The sequence below is a fragment of the Pleurodeles waltl genome, chromosome 4_1, assembly GCF_031143425.1.
Source record: "Pleurodeles waltl isolate 20211129_DDA chromosome 4_1, aPleWal1.hap1.20221129, whole genome shotgun sequence".
Classification (NCBI taxonomy): Eukaryota; Metazoa; Chordata; class Amphibia; order Caudata; family Salamandridae; genus Pleurodeles; species Pleurodeles waltl.
Window position 1 is genome coordinate 135,793,788 of NC_090442.1, and position 17,697 is coordinate 135,811,484.

General features: G+C 44.8%; 1 protein-coding gene across 1 annotated transcript in view; it reads right to left on the reverse strand.

The window, feature by feature from the left end:
• LOC138287466 (trichohyalin-like) overlaps nucleotides 1-17,697 on the reverse strand; it is a 167,064-nt gene that overhangs the window by 98,524 nt on the left and 50,843 nt on the right. Inside the window, exons 5-6 of the mRNA XM_069227904.1 lie at nucleotides 11,318-11,412; nucleotides 3,010-3,187 (exon numbers count right to left, since the gene is read on the reverse strand). Of these exons, the coding sequence (XP_069084005.1) occupies nucleotides 3,010-3,187; nucleotides 11,318-11,412 (273 nt within the window). The remainder of the gene's footprint in view (nucleotides 1-3,009; nucleotides 3,188-11,317; nucleotides 11,413-17,697) is intronic.

Genomic DNA, 17,697 nt, shown 5'->3' on the forward strand with positions numbered 1-17,697 from the left:
GGTCAGCAGTCGATTCCTTATCAGAAGGTGAAGAGGGAGATGCAGAGGAACTCGGATGAGCTCTTGCATTCGTTATCTGAAGTTTCCCCAAAGACAGAGACCCTAAATAGCCAGAAAAGAGGGTTTGGCTACCTAGGAGAGAGGATAGGCTACTAACACCTGAAGGAGCCTATCAGCAGGAGTCTCTGACGTCACCTGGTGGCACTGGCCACTCAGAGCAGTCCAGTGTGCCAGCAGCACCTCTGTTTCCAAGATGGCAGAGGTCTGGAGCACACTGGAGGAGCTCTGGACACCTCCCAGGGGAGGTGCAGGTCAGGGGAGTGGTCACTCCCCTTTCCTTTGTCCAGTTTCGCGCCAGAGCAGGGGCTAAGGGGTCCCTGAACCGGTGTAGACTGGCTTATGCAGAATTGGGCACATCTGTGCCCAACAAAGCATTTCCAGAGGCTAGGGGAGGCTACTCCTCCCCTGCCTTCACACCATTTTCCAAAGGGAGAGGGTGTCACACCCTCTCTCAGAGGAAGTTCTTTGTTCTGCCATCCTGGGCCAGGCCTGGCTGGACCCCAGGAGGGCAGATGCCTGTCTGAGGGGTTGGCAGCAGCAGCAGCTGCAGTGAAACCCCAGGAAGGGCAGTTTGGCAGTACCAGGGTCTGTGCTACAGACCACTGGGATCATGGAATTGTACCAACAATGCCAGGATGGCATAGAGGGGGCAATTCCATGATCATAGACATGTTACATGGCCATATTCGGAGTTACCATTGTGAAGCTACACATAGGTAGTGACCTATATGTAGTGCACGCGTGTAATGGTGTCCCCGCACTCACAAAGTTCAGGGAATTGGCTCTGAACAATGTGGGGGCACCTTGGCTAGTGCCAGGGTGCCCTCACACTAAGTAACTTTGCACCCAACCTTTACCAGGTAAAGGTTAGACATATAGGTGACTTATAAGTTACTTAAGTGCAGTGTAAAATGGCTGTGAAATAACGTGGACGTTATTTCACTCAGGCTGCAGTGGCAGGCCTGTGTAAGAATTGTCAGAGCTCCCTATGGGTGGCAAAAGAAATGCTGCAGCCCATAGGGATCTCCTGGAACCCCAATACCCTGGGTACCTTAGTACCATATACTAGGGAATTATAAGGGTGTTCCAGTAAGCCAATGTGAATTGGTAAAATTGGTCACTAGCCTGTTAGTGACAATTTAAAAGTAATGAGAGAGCATAACCACTGAGGTTCTGGTTAGCAGAGCCTCAGTGAGACAGTTAGGCACCACACAGGGAACACATACATGCACACCTATGAGCACTGGGGCCCTGTGTGACAGGGTCCCAGTGACACATACATATAGGCCACAACCTTATGAGCACTGGGGTCCTGACTAGCAGGGTCCCAGTGACACATAACAAACATACTGAAAACATAGTGTTTTCACTATGAGCACTGGGGCCTAGCCATCAGGATCCCAGTGAGACAGTGAAAACAGTGACAAACATCCTGACATACACTCACAAACAGGCCAAAAGTGGGGGTAACAAGGCTAGAAAGAGGCTACTTTCTCACAGTCATCAGCAATAAGGAACATGATTTCATTTGACAGATGTAAAAAGAAGGCCACCTGTTTCATATACAGGTTAAATAAAGGAGGGGATAGGGCTGATCCTTCAGAGACACCCCAGTAAGGTGGGGTCAACAAGAAAGTGTCCATTTGTGTACTTTTGGATATACTGGTAATAAAAGACTTTAGCTAACAGAAGGCTTAACCAACTATGGGTCTTGGGGGTCCTGTCATAATCACTGCTAACCCTTCAACTCACACTTTACTCACATGTTTATTTGGAAATTCTGGAAGGGGATCTGAAACAGGATCTGATCAGTGATTGGTATGACGCAGCAACTACCTTCTGTATTGCTATGGTAGGTTTAATGCTAAATGAAGCTACATACAATTTTTTTGCAGCAAACCTTCTACATACTATACTCAATACTAGGTTTAAACCAACCCCTGATAATTGGCACCATCTGAAAATTTAAATTGACTCGCTCCTTTTTTGGAATATTCCCTGCATTACCTGGAAATTAGGGATATCCAACATAGGTCAATGATAGCCAATTCCATACTAGATTGTCTGGATAGCCCCACAAGATATGCTTACACACAATGATTTTGAAAAGGTCCTCATTTATAGAGTCGGTGGTTATCCTGACCACCTATCCTGGATCCACCCCTCTAGGCCCTTTGTTATCTTTGATTATCTGCATATTGATAATTTGCTTGGATCATGTTTGATATCCATGATATACGATATATGCCCAATATTACTGTTTCAAATTTCCAGATGATAATTATCCCTGCTATGTATCAGTTGTTAATACATTCAGAGTCTGCTCTTTCCCACTACTGTACCCAAATGACTGTATTGCTAATAAATCTTTTTTATTCACTAATCTTCATTTTTTCAGTAGTAGGTTGCAATTGCAAGTATTCTCAAATAATCATCTGAAAGACAGAATAAACTAACAGCCCTGCTAAGTGTCATGAATCTTGCGATAGAATAACACCTTTGCGGTCATTTTCCCGCATTACCGTAATGCCTGAGATTGTCACGTAAGATCTGACGTGCGGTAAAACCTTCTTGTTCCAGGTTCTCACTTTGCTAGGTAAGCTCAAAGGCCACAAGGTGGGAGGTATAGGATTCTCAATATATTATGATATTTATATGCTTCCCTCTTCTTCATCGCTTGATTTTGCTTGCAAGAAAGTGTCACTCATAGTCATTGAAATGTCACTCATAATTACACTGAAATTATGAAAATGTCACACAGCTATCTGAAACCTTGGCAGCTATGAACTAATAAGTACCAGTCCAGTTTCAACATGGGAAATTAGGTCAGGAAATAAATCAAAATGGCAAAACGCAGTTAGTAGGAGTCAGCTGTAATGGCAAAGTTAAGGCCAGCTGTAGGAAGATACAATAGTAGACATTTAGCAATGGATATTCACACAGACTTACCTCCACCTCCTGGGCTATGTGCCCCAGGTAATAGTAGCCATCAATCATTCTTCTTGCCATAACTCGTGCTCCCCTCAACAACCTCAGAGTCTCAGTAGACACATTCAAGAAGTCTCTCTTCATTAAAGCATCCGCCAGAGGAGCATTATGGTTAATAGGTAAACCACACGGAGGAATGCTGTTATAACACGAGATAAAAGTGAGGCATCATAATCCATTCAATTAGCAGGAAAATTTGATAAACAGTAAATAGATGAGGGAAATACGAATTTCTCTGTAAAGAATGTTCATCAGCTACAAGGGCAAAGTGTATTGTAAAAGAAAAGTGCAGTTGCTCCATCTACAGATTTATGTTGTTGTTATAAAAGAGAGAAGAGAAACAGCCCATGAACAGTGAGCTTCCTGAGCTAAAAGAGAAACCAAACAGTTAATTAAATTCTTTACATTCAGTTTAAAACATAAACAAGCACTGACAAAGTCAAGTGGTCTGGCTTGTAACTGCCAATGACTGGACACGGTCACTTATCTATCCGGCCAAGCTCCCCATTACTTGTCATCCATGGACTTAGTCGCTCATTCTTGGTCTTGTGCATCTATTCATCTACCCATTGACTCATTCTTGCATACAGCAGCTTGCCCATCCACAATACCACCAATGAATGCTTCAGTTAATTCTCCAACCCCTTAGCTGCAGTGAGCAACATTACCATCTCACAGGAACTCAGCCACAACCTTGCAAACAGCTTCCATGACAAGATTGACAACATCTACAGAAAATTTCACACTCCAGCCCAAGGCCACCAACTTCTTCAAGCAACACAACAACACTGCTACCACCACAGACATCCGACTAACCAATTGGAGCCAGCTTTCTCCACAGGACACCGCCTCCATCATGAACTGGGACCATTCAGGGGCCCTAACTGACCCATGCCCTCACCACATCTTCAGTCTAGGCAAAGCTAGAATCACCACCTTGTTCAACATCTTGATTGCCACGCCCACCTTTCCTGAGGACTGGAAACACGCAGAAGTCAACTCCCTACTAAAGAAACCATCAGCAGACCCGAGCGAACTCAACAACTACCGACCTATCACCCTTCTCCTGTTCCCGGCCAAACTATTATAGAAAGCCATCAACCAACAACTCTTGTCACATCTGGAATGGAACCTCCTACTCTACTCCTTGTAATCCAGATGCACCGCAGCACCGAGACAGCACCATACTTGACCAAGGAGAAACTGCGCCTCTGATCCTCCGAGACCTATCGGCAGCCTTCGATATGGTCTCCCACCACACACTCATCACAATCACAAGGCTACACAACAAAGGCATCCAAGGAGTCGCTCTCAAATGGATCACCGCTTTTCTCACCGGAACGTAATGCAGAAAAGTCCACCTTTCCCCCTTCACCTCGAACCCAAGGAAATCATCTGTGGAGTACCCCAAAAATTCTCGCTCATCCCCACCCTATTCAATACCTATATGACTTCATATGACCTGCATCTTCAAAACCTACATACTCAACATCCTATCCTACACTGACGACACACAACTCATCCTCTCCAAAGACTGCACCAAGGCTAACTTCCACAACTGCATGACTGATATTACCAACTGGATGAAGGACAACTGCCTGAAGCTAAACACAGACAAAACAGAGGTACTGATCTTCGGAAACAAAAGCTCCCCATCAGAGGCATCCTGGTGGCCCTCAGAACTCGGACCTACTCCTACCCCCATTGACCATGCCAGGAACCTAGGCATCATTGTGGACAACAAGCTAACCATGACGAGTCAGGCCAACTCTGTCTCCTCCTGTTTCTTCATCCTTTGCATGCTTCTTTATATATTCAAATGGCTACCCCAAAGCTCAAGACTTACAATCACCCAGGCCCTCATCTCCAGCCAACTGGACTACGCCAATGCTCTCCAAGCAGGGAACAGTGGCGGCCGGCAGTTTTATGAGGGAGGGGGGCGGCCGGGAAGCACACTTACACTCATTCTTTCACACACACACGCACACACATCCATTACCAACACTCATCAGCATTCAAACAGACACACACGCACCAAACATTAATTCAAAAAGATAACACGCACGCACCAAACATTCATTTAAAAAGATCACACACACACACACACACTTACCTTCAGCCTCGGAGGTCCCAGGAGAGTTGGGACTGCTGCCTTCCCTTGCAGGCTGACCTTAGGTCAGCTAATGAGGGAATGCAGCAGTCCCAACTTCATCACAGAGTGGGATGGGGTCAGTGAGACTGCTGATCCCACCCCACTCCGTGACGAGGTGTCACTGATTGACACTTGCCCTGGGCGCTTCAGGGCTTACACCTGAAGCGCCCAGGTCGAAGTCAATGGGTGACGCTTCCCTCGTCACCCAAGGGAGGGCCTCGAGGCACCTTTGCTGAACCGAGGAGGTCACGCCCACAGGAGCTGTGACCTCTTCAGCCCAGCATAGTTCAGCTCAGGCAGCCAGGAGTATGCGCAAATCACGCATGTCTCGCTCCTGGCTGCCTGACTTGAACATGAAGAATGTCTGTCAGGCTGACCTTTGTTCAGCCTGACCGGCACTCTTCATGAGGGGCAAAAGGTGGAGGGGCGTGGCCCCTCTGCCCTAAAGGACGGGCCGCGCATGGCAGGGAACACAGCTCACGTCCTATGACAACTACAGACCATGCAGAGCACGACAGCCAGACTCATCCTGGATCTCCCTAGACAACCCCTCGTCACTCCCTACCTCATGGAATACCACTGGCTGCCGGTACTGAAAAGATGTCAGTTCAAGCTCCTGACCTACATTTACAAGGTAGCACACAACTGCAAAGCCACCTACTTGAACCATTGCCTGAACTTCCATCAGTCCACCAGACACATCTGCTCCACTTCCCTTTCTCTAACCCTCACCCTCCACATCCAACGTAGCAGATGCACAGGTCGCTTCTTCTCCTACCTAGCAGCGAAGACATTAAACAAGCTACCCTTTCATCTCCAGACCTCCCCATCTCTTCCAGAGTTCCGAAAGTCCCTGAAGACCTGGCTGTTCAGCTAATCAACTGGGCCTTGCCAGTGCCCCCTGAGTGACAAGAAGCGCTCTACAAATCTACTGACTGACTGATTGACTGAATCAAGGAAGAAGCACTTTCAGTTATCAACCAGACCTATTGAGTTTTCTGCTGGTTTATCGGAATGTGAGGCTACTTCTGATAGTGTGTGGCTGCTAGTCGGTGAGCCGGTGAAAGATGAAGAGTGCTGTGGGTGTTGTGTACAGCTATTCTGTGAGGGGTGGGAGAGTGTTTCCAGTAGCATGTGGCTCCTGGTCTTTGAGGGGAGTGGATGTGGTGTGTGAGAGTGGTGTCAGTGTCAGATTGCTCCTGAGTGAGTGTTGTGAATGCTGTTCATAGAGTTTGGCTACTGTTTTCTGAGGGTTTGCAGACACTCATACTCTGCTCCAAGACTCGCCCACCGGCCCCACCTGAACAGCTCTACAGCAGTTCCTGCCAGCTACTCTCCCTGGCTGATGCCTGCTCCACACAATCAATGGCAAGCCATCCCACTTCCCCTGCTTGTGTGCATGAATTGTGCAGATGGGTAGTAAAGTGCCCTTCATGCTTAGGGTGAACATGCACTGAACTTGACTTCAACAGCTGTCCCACCAGGCAGAACAACGATACTGTAAACATGCTGAAAAGCACATACATATGAATGCACCAAAACTCACCATACTCATATAATACATAGACCAGAACAGCACGGCATAGAGCCCAACCACTGTGATGTCATCACCCAGTGAAATGGAAGGACAGAGACTCCTGGGAAAGGGCAGCTGTGGTCAAAACAATACATAACACGATCACTGCTGAGCATGAGTGTCTCAGACATCTGTTTACTGCAACATGCACCACACACCAGCCCACTGTATAAGTTATCACTTCATTACATTTGGATGCAGTTAGTGGCCATGTTAGCCCTGCTGCTGTTGGCACATGCAGGATGATGTGCTACTCCATCTTTTATGCAGCGGCATTGCTGCTGTCCGAGCTTGCGGTACCAAATCGGAGTGCTGGGGAAGTGCTGCACTCTACTCTGCACCACTGTACTCTTGCTACCTCTCTGTATGTCACTCTACTGTATGAGACTGCACTCTATGCCAATGCACTTTACGCCACTCTACACCACTGTTCTCTATGACACTCTTTTGGACAACAATTCACTCTACGCCACTTTACTCTGCACTACTGCATTCATTGTCAATGCACTCTACCCCCACTCTACTCTGCATCACTCCACTCTATGTCACGGCACTCTGGAGTACTCCACGCTGTGTCACTACACTTTTCACCTCTCAATACCAATGCACCTTCTGACACTCTACTCTACACCACTCCACTCCACTCTACACCACTCTATTCTGCACCACTCCACTGTGCACCACTCCACTCTCTGTCAGTGCAATCTACTAAGCACCACTCTAATCAATGCCTGCATTCTACAATGCTGCCTTGTACACTGCTGAATTCTATGCCACTGCCCTCTACACCACTATACTCTGCAACACTCTATGCCAGCTCACTCTACAAAAGTCCCTTCTACTCTGCTGAATGCCATTGTATGCCACTCTATGCCACTGCACTCTCCTCTGCACTACTACACTATACTCACCACCACTCTACTATATACCACTGCACTCTATACCACTCTACACTACTGCACTCTGTCACTCTGCTCTGCAACACTGCAATTTATGCCACTGAACTCTATGCCACTTTACTCTGCACAACTGCATTCTATGTCAATGCACTTTACGCCACTGCACTCTACGCTAGTCTTCTCTGCATCACTCCATTATACGCTAATGAAGTCTACAGCACTCCACTCTACGTCACTGCACTCTATGCAACTGCACTCTGCAACACTATACTCTACTCTGCACCACTCTATTCCACTCTACTCTGCACCACTTTACGCCACTGCACTCTATGCCACTCTACTCTACACCACTGCATTCTACTATACAACAATCTAATCTACGGCACTGCATTCTACACCGCTGAATTCTACAACACTGCACTCTATGCCACTTTACTCTATAGTACACATTCTATGCCAATAGATGGTACGCTACTGCACTCTGCAGCACTGCCACTACACTCTACAACACTATACTCTACACCACTCTACTTTGCACCACTCTATGTCACTGCACTCTATGCCACTCTACTCTCCTGCACTCTATACCACAGCACTCTAGGCCACTGCACTCTACTATGCAACACTCTAATATATGCCCCTGCATTCTACAACACTGCATTGTAGGCTGCTGAATTCTATGCCACTGCACTCTATGCCACTGAACTCTGTACCACTATACTCTGCAACACTCTGCGCAATATACTCTACACCAGTCCACTCTACTTTAAACTAATCCACTGCACGCCACTCTACGCAACTCCACGCTATGCCACTCCAATACATGACACTCTGTGCCACTCCCCTCTAGTTCACACTTTTCCATTCCACTCTACAACACTCCACACCACTCTGCACTACCCCTCTAACAATTAGCCACTCTGCACTACCCCTCTAACATTTAGCCATGCTGAACAGCAGCCATGCTGGTGTACACCATGGCTAAAACACACTGGCAAAACCAATAGCTCTTGCATAGGAGAGACCTATTGGCTTTGCCAATGCTTGTTCTCTGTAGGATTCTGAATGGTAAACAAGTGTTGCCTCTTCCAGTGTCAGTGACCATTGAAGCTATAAGGCCAGAGTAGGTTTGCCAGAGTTCGAAGTATGAGATGGAATTCATGGGGTTGCTTTTCCTTTAGTTCCTCTAGGATTCTGAGTGAGGATGCCTGGAGGGTGGCCTCCATGTGTATGTCAGCTCGTGTAATGGGGAAACTGCACAGGCTAGAAAAAAAGACTTAAAGAAGAGACGTATTTGGTGAATATGAGCTTTCTTATTCTGAGATATCAATCTGATAGTGAAGTGGACAAACCTCAAGTTACGGTGCTCTCTGGAGTCGACTACGCCTTTGGTTACATTTGGTAAAAAACACACTCACAATGGGTGAAACCAGCAGATTTAGAAAAGGCAGGTTTTGATTAAGGGAAACTTCTGATAAATACGCCCTCTGGTTGTTATTAAGGACCTGATTGGGATATACTCCAAGTTATGCACAACATAATATTAGGGAGCACAAAGAAAACTAAATGTTTACATATATTTCAATATCTCTTGATTGCTTGTTTCTAAATGTAATGTATTGATTATGTGTAACGCATCACTTTTACATTTTTTATTAGAATATTTTATGTGTATATATTTGTATGGCCATTTAGTTGTCTTAAATAAACAGTTTATGAATGAGACTGTACTTAGGTTGCCCATTGTTTTGTCTCCATTGCTTCTCTCTCCTCAGTTCTTGTCCAAGGGACTAACCCCTGGTTCCAGCCCTCATCCCCATCCCTCCCTCTAGGATTGCTGGGGAAGGCATGACTTCTGACTGGTGTCCTTCCCAGCTTGCACCACCTCTCTGATTGGCTTCACCCATCCCTTAACCTCTCCTGCTTGGTAAGGATTGGAATGTTAAGGACACCGTCCAGTGGTGTTTGTCCTATTTGGGCCTGTTAGGACATGCAAAAGGTCTTGGGCCAGAAACTCTGCCTCCTCCATTCCCTTTTCCCTTCCTTAAACCTTGCCCGACTCCCTGTTAGACTCTGGTGGCTTAAGAGTGTCCCTCTTTGACTGTTCCTCCACTGCACCCGGGTACACTGCATGTGATACTCTCTGGTGATTTTAACAGTGCTCCCAATGGGTTGCTCTTCTGTTACTCCTGTATTGAACTTGTGTCGACTTCCTATAATATTCCCTGGTAGTTTCACAGTGCTACCAATGGATTCCACTACACCTTCGTACACTTCATAGAATAGAATACTCTCTTGTGGTTTTAAAGGCACCTGCAATGTCTTACTCTTCTTTTCCTCATTTTACACCTGGCTAAACTCCATGATAATCCCGGGTGATTTTAACAGTGTGCTTAATAGTTTACTATTCAGTTGCTCCTCAGTCACTCCAAAAGATGGTAAGTATCTTCATGTATGGCTATGTATTTTATCACACTCTCTGCAACACCCATGCTTATGTGCTGAGACAGCAACAATCAATGCACCATGCATGCACTACTTCCTCAAACCAGAGATACCCCACAAACAAAATCCCATATAGACCAAACCAAAACCAACACCTTTTCAACCGGGCATTCTGAAGGGCCCCAAGAACTCAGTGGCAATTCAAGTGTTCTACAACTTCAACACATGTCTGAAGCACTATATAAACAATGTATTCGGACGACCCATAAAGTGCCATCAGCCTCGCAAGGGGTATAGAAAATGCTATAGATATAATACCAATAAAATACTATTTTTCCCAGACCTGTTCCTTCAAAAGGGGGATAATTTGGGAGGATAAATGTTAATATGTGGTCTGTGGCTCTCCAACAGGGACTGAGGGAGAATCTAACTGATTCATTACTTATTCCAACCAAAGGGAAACTCACTAAATGATACCGCAGTCGTATCAAGCTCCTCAGAACCTTATACACTAGACATGTGAAAACATACTTTGGTTTGCTCCATTCATCATACAATTGTACGAGAATTCACTAAGGAAAACCATCAACCTCCATACTTTAAAACTCAATTAAGGTTTTACATGTCAATAATTTCTGGGTGCAGTGTCAATCAATGGGGCAACACTGTCAGAGGCTGTTAGAATGTAGTGAGTAACCAGGCAAAAGAAATTGTCTAAGGTTGGAGAGTGTTTTCAGTGAGCTGTCAGCCAGTAGATCAGGACTGTTTGACATCTGAGAGTGCTCAGTGAACAGTCAGCCAGTACACCAGGACTGCCTAAGGTTTTGATGTGCCCAGTGAGCAGCTAGCCAGTGGGTCAAGACTGGAGGAGGTTGGAAAGTTTTCAATGAACAGTGAGCCAGTAGATCAGGAGTGGCTGGGGTTGGAGAGTGTTCAGTCAACAGTCAGTTACTGTATCAAAATTGACTGAGATTGGTTGGTGAATATTCAGAAGCTGCAAGGTTCTGTGTGTAAACAGAGAAGTGTGAATCAAAGGATGTGTTTGAATGTCAGGTACTGATGTCAACAAACAGACTGGGTGCCAGCTGAGAGGGAGCCAGAGCTTTGAGGAATAGAGTAAGGTTATGGAAGTATGGGGTGAGTGGACGCCAAGCAAACAAAGGCAAAGAAAAAGGTCAATCAAAGATCTGAACATACTGTGCTTCAGGAAGAACCATCGGATGTGTAGCACATCTGTGCCTCTCTGGATGGCTGTAATGCTGGGCGCTGCAGGAGGGTTGGCAAGCTGACACCTGGGGAGTAAGACCAACCACTGAAATTTACAGATGGACACCAACTTTTTAAATAACAACAATAGCAGCAATACAGACAATAACAACTTACAAGTAACACTGCTACTCATATAAATTATGATAATAATAACAGTGATGCAAAAGAATAACAAAAATAATATTTTTAAAACACACTTTAAAGTGAATTTTGTCATTGAGCTGACAGAGCATATTACTACTAAACAGTGCTAATTTGATCTTAGGGAAATAGTAGGGTGACTAAGGCTTGATGGGTTGAAGAGTTTGTCCATGAGGTCATACACATGTGAATTAAGTTGATTTCCCACAGAATCCCCATCCATCAGCATCTTGCTCCTTCCTGCAGGAGTGAGCTAATGCACAAAAAGAACACATTTCTGCTCTTACCATGACTAGAGGTTCAGAAATGGCACTCCTAAAATCAGAGATACTCGAGGGTCATGCAGGCAAGCTTCATGTCACTATGGATAGATGATGGTTCTGCAAGAGAGACTTCTAATTTCCACTAAGTTACACCCTAACCATTAACCCAGTAAGCAATCTTATTAGCGATCTAAGGGTCTGTTAGCGCTCCCAAGGATCCTAGTATTAACCTTCCCTGTGCCATGGCATGTCTAATTTAAGGATTAATGTATAGTCAGTGTTGAAAAGTGACCCCTTTTTGGGTGGTCAACTCCAGTTTTTCATTATTTCAGGGACTGGCTTGCTGGTAATCTTGAAGGCTAACAGTGGGACACTGCTATCCAGTGTCCAGTGTATGTGCACTGACCTATAAAATATGTCAAAATTGACTTAAAGCTTAATTGGCACATTTAACTTTCCTATAAGGCCATAGAATATGGTGCGGAGGTGCATCCAAGCTGGAGGGTAATTTGTATTAGCTTTGCAGCAACTGCCTAGTCTAATACTTGGTCTGAGCGAGGTTATGAAAGAGGTTTGAAATTCTTACCAGGAACTACGCAGTAGGTTGACCTGAATATGCAGGGTGGGGGCTCTATGTATTCTTTTGGCACCACAGTGTCAGATCCTTCCTGATACAGCCTGACAGGTCTTTTTTGACCCACTCATGACACTTTGGTGCTCTTGAAAGGGAGAGAACAGGATGTCAGAACAATCCTTGTGTATCTCCTGTCTGGGTGCTGTAGGATCCTTTCTTTGTCCTACCAGTCTTCTGTCTCCTAGTTTGTTGTGCGTAGAGGATCTGCTTCAAACTGGATTTTAGTGTTAGATGTGGGAGTGGATACAGGTCCTGCTTCAAACTGAGTTTTAGTGTTAGATGAGGGAGGACACTGGGGATTACCATAGAGCACTGCTCTACATCTATAACCCTCAGACACCACGTTTAGTGTGGCCGAAGGTCTTTCCATCATGGAAATGCCCTGGCACATGCCATTTTGGGTCTGCTTGTTGTAAGGCAATCGGGATTATTGAAAAAGTGGGCAGGATTGTTTCAGGGGACATTTACCCCATTGGTTAAGAGTTGTCCCACCCACTATCTCATTTGTCAGGCGTAAAATGTAGCATTCCCAGAAACTCTCTTCAGAACACTACCTGGACCTGCAGAACAACAGAAGAGGAATGGACCTGCCGTGTGTGACCTGTGAGGAGCACTGAAGGACTGGGCCTGCTCCACCTTATATTCAATACAAAGAAGTGGACTCCAACGGTCAGTTAGCAGACCTACATTTTGGCTACAGGGCTACAAAGGGCTGAAAGAGACCTTTTCCCTGCAATTCCCAGCTGCCCAGTGCCAACAGGAACTTGACAGAACTTTGCTATTGGCCTCTGTCTGGCACATTGGAAGTCTCTAGGTGCCGCCCCACTTCGGTCCTGGGGGCTTAGAAGTGTATTCTTGTGGTTGATGGGCAGGAAAAACTTTAGACATTTTTTAAAACTTTTGGACTGAAATTCAGATTTATCTTCCTGAAAGGCTCCAGCATCTCTGAAAAATGACAAAGTCCCTTTCTGTTTTGAGAGTTTGAAACATTTTCAGCCAAAGGCCACAACAGCTTAAGGGCCTTAGCTTTCAACGACTACAATTTCAGAGACACACCTTTTTCTTAAAAATAAAAATCACAAAATCTCTTTTTGGATTAGGACTTTGAAACTTTTTAGAACTTTTTGACTTCCAGACTTTCACCAGGACCAATCCACTTGATGTATCCGACCAGGGTTCCATTGTTGTTGAGCTTAAATCATGCTTAGGTCTCGGTCTACTGCTTCGGTAGAGTATCATTCTTGCTTTGTGTTTTTTGGCACTATTTTCAACTAAATCTTTAAAAATACACACTTCTCTTTAGTGTATTTTTGTCTTTTTGTTCTCATTTTACTCATAAATGATTTCTTCTCTTCACTTTAAAATTAGTTGTGGAATTTTACAGTGTATTGGGTGACTTCTTCTACAGTGTATGCACTGCTTACATACCTGACTTTGATTTAAGCCTGAACGCTCTGTATCACATTACTAGGAATTGAGCACAGTTTTTTTTTTCATTTGAATGACATCCAGCTAGAGGTGGACTTAACATTTTTTCGTTTCCCTTTTCCCACCATACTAAGCTCTTCTGCTATTCTGTCAGGTAGGGACATTTCGTAATACAAGTCCTAGCTCTGGTTTTTAAGCGATGAAAATCATGGAGCCCGGTTTCAGTTTTGATTTGCAATGAGCAGACAGTGAGATGAGAAAAGACACCAAAGGCCACCTGAACTAGCCATATTGTCTCTCCTTGTATTGGCTGGCATGTGTGTCTATTTAGCTAATCCCACGTGTGGAGAGAACTTTCAGTGTTTTTATTTCTTGGCAAATTTGTGGGTGCTGCAGGATCATTGGCAGTTGCTTAAAAATGACAAAATATCTAGGGGTTAAGCAGAGAGGGAGTGTCCACATAGAGGAGATAGAGAGGTGCTCTATTCCCTGTTACTTATTGCCTGACGTCCTGTGGAAAAGGATGGTTTTCAGCTATTTTTGGAATTAGTAGTGTTTATATTAATGTCTTTGCACCAAGAGTCTGGCCTCCTTAGGCCCTCATTACGAGCATCCTGGTAACTGGTATGATATTTATCATACGTGATAAAATCAGCCTATACGGAGTCTGAATTTTTCTGGTGTGATAAATACCACTCACTTAAGACTTTTGGGGAAATGACATGGGGATGTTAGAGCTTGTTGCACCAAAATCTGCATCTTCTAGTAAATAAGGGCCATTTTCTCCCTGATAAATACCAGTAAGTTTGACCAGCTAATATTTATCACAAGACTCATAATTGCGGTATGCACGGTGACAGGAGTTACCGCACATATCGCAGTTAATCTAGCCACTAGTTATGAGGGCCTCTGTGTTTTTGTAGTAGGCAGTTAGGGTGATGTTGCACTCCACTGTGTATGTTTTAAGACTCAGTTTGTAGTGCCAAGTCAGGTATCTTAGTTATTGGGGGCAACTAGTGTACTTTGTGATTCATGAACCATTTCCTGAAGGTTTGACTTTTTTGCACACAGGGTTGTGACGCCAGTATTGCAATATTGCACTGGGACTCTCGCCATCATCTGATGCATTAACTATGCTACTTCTAAATCACTCTGATGTATCAAAATAGCAACAGGTTGCGATTTACACAAGCTTTTAATAACTAAATAAATGACTAAGGCTATTCCGAGCTGCAACAGGAACCACTGTAAAGACCACAATGCTGCTGTTAGAAGTAGAAGAACAGTTCTTCATGTGACGTTTCATGAGTGTATCACTGCAGCAATCCACGTAAGACAGCATCAAAGCATGAAGCTGCTCTACTTTGGGGCTGAGCCGAGCATGGGGAGAAAATACTGATATATGCAGTAAACATTGTGATATTTGACACATTCATTACTTGTGCAAGAAGAGGTAATTAAGAGTCGAAAATGAACCCTTATTTTACACACAGGGATGTTTACTTGAGGCTAATCTAAGATATTGGAAGAGTCATCCTTCCATCTAGAACACAGACTCCTTTGTCTTGTCTATTCGTCTAGTAGGGATGGAAAGCTCTAACTGTTGGTGCAGTTTCGAGGGCTATTCCTCTAAATTTACAAACATATGAAAGAGCAGCGTTTAAATATGCTTGCCACAGGATATTGTATAGGTTTAACAGCCAAAGTGAGTGGACTGAGAATTGAAATATCCATATCTCATTTGTTGGGATCTAGAAAGGATATGACCTACATTTATTTGTAGTTTTATTTGTAGTGTTGTTTTGTGTGGTCATGCAGGAAAGAAGGAATCCATTCAAAGATCTGCATTTCCCATGTTCTGAAACAGGAGGTCTTTGAACAAGACGGTGTGATCTATTGTGCTGTGTGAGTATGAGAGTTCTAGGAGCATTAGGGCAGCCATACAGTGTTCATCCACAGCTCCTGGCAGTTCCTTTTAATACTTGTTTTGTGTAACTCTTGTCCACAAACGTGCTTACTGCCATTTATAGACATTAATGGCACTCCCAAGTTGTAAAATACAAAATAGTGAACTGAATTCCTTTAATTTAAAAAAATGATCTTGCAGTTGTATTTTCTGTGCCCATTGATTCAAGGGCTGAAACATCCATGCCCCTTCCTCTCCCTTTTCTTTTTCTCCCTCCATCTTAACTCAATTGTTGTCTTCATTTTGGGGAATTTCCCACCACCCTGGGCATCCCTGTGCCGTCCCTCCTCTTTCCCATCTCCACATACGGCCACAGTCCCCCATCTTGTTTGGCTTTAATTTTAGTTTACATTTTTCATATACAATTCCAACCTTAATTTATCTTCTTATTCCTCACATCCATACACTGCTATTACTCGCCCTCTTGATTTCACTGTAGTCGCTTTTCACTTGTTTGGTTCTCAGTTGCCACCGGTCAGTCCGATAACCCCCCCTACTTCCTCTCCAGCCGGCATCAGACACAGAAAACAGACTCTCATGTTTCCTAAAACAATATTTCTATTTTTATTTTTTACTTTAAAACTATTTTTGTTTGTAATCCATAACATATTAGGAATTTTCTTAAGTGTGGGTAATTTTGATACAGTGTCCAGTGTTTCTTGTTGATGTAAACTGGTAGATTTTTGACTAGCTGAAAATTCACCTTTTTGGGAATTCACATGAATGGAGCTTGAAAAGGCTGCCGTTGTATGACATGAAAGATTGGCAAATTAATGCTATCTGGCACTGACACAACAAGTGCCCATATGATCTTTATTACAGCTTCCTTAGCGTAGTTGTGCTTGGCTTGATGAGGTCTTCAAGCGTACGAGCAAGTTAGTAAGAAAGTGCATCATCACTGGGGTGACTGTGTTGGTTTTAGTCTACTATTTGCAATTTTGACAGGAAAGAAGGTTAATAGGCCATTAACTAGTTCTAAAGGATGGAGCAGTACTATTTTTGGCTTGGTCAGATTTTGGGCCTCATTATGACCCTGTCGTGGTGGCAGTCGGACCGCCGTAAATGCGGCGGTCTGACTGATACATTATAACCGCGGCAGTAGCACCGCGGTTGGACCTCCAGCACTACCAGTTTTCATCTCCATGATGGTCTGGCAGTGCTGGCAGTCCTAATCCACCAGGGCAGCATTGCAAGCAGTGCCACTCTGGGGATTACGACCCCCTTCTCCGCCAGCGGTTTCATGGCAGTAGCACCGCCATGAAAAGGCTGGCAGAGACGGGGTGCAGGGTGCCCCAGGGGGGCCACTGCACTGCCCATGCACTTGCCATGGGCAGTGCATTTGGCATGGGCAGTGCAGCCCCCCCACCCCCAGGCCAGCCCTGTTGCAATGTTCATTGTCTGCTGAGCAGACAGTGAACATTGCGACAGGTGCTGGTGCACCCTACGCACTACAGCATTGCTGCCGGCTCTATTACGAGCTAGAGGCAATACTGTAGGCCATTTCCCGCTGGGCCAGTGGGCAGAAACTGTGTTTCCACCGCTGGCCCAGCGGGAAACTCGTAAGGACCCCGGCGGGGAGGCAGCCATAATGGCGGCAACCTCTCCATCGGACCTTCAGCAGACAGGATTTTCTGTCCGCTGAATTCATAATGAGCACTTTAATGTTGTCTTTGAAAGTTTTAAATAGGTCTCTTGTTTCATTTGTGGATTAACTTTATGAGTATTTTAGTATAATTCATACTGTTGTGGCAAAACATTCTTGTATTGGGGGTGTGGAATTTATAGGGCATTTAGGGGGTTATTACAACTTTGGAGGAGGTGTTAATCCGTCCCAAAAGTGATGGTAAAGTGACGGATATACCACCAGCCGTATTAC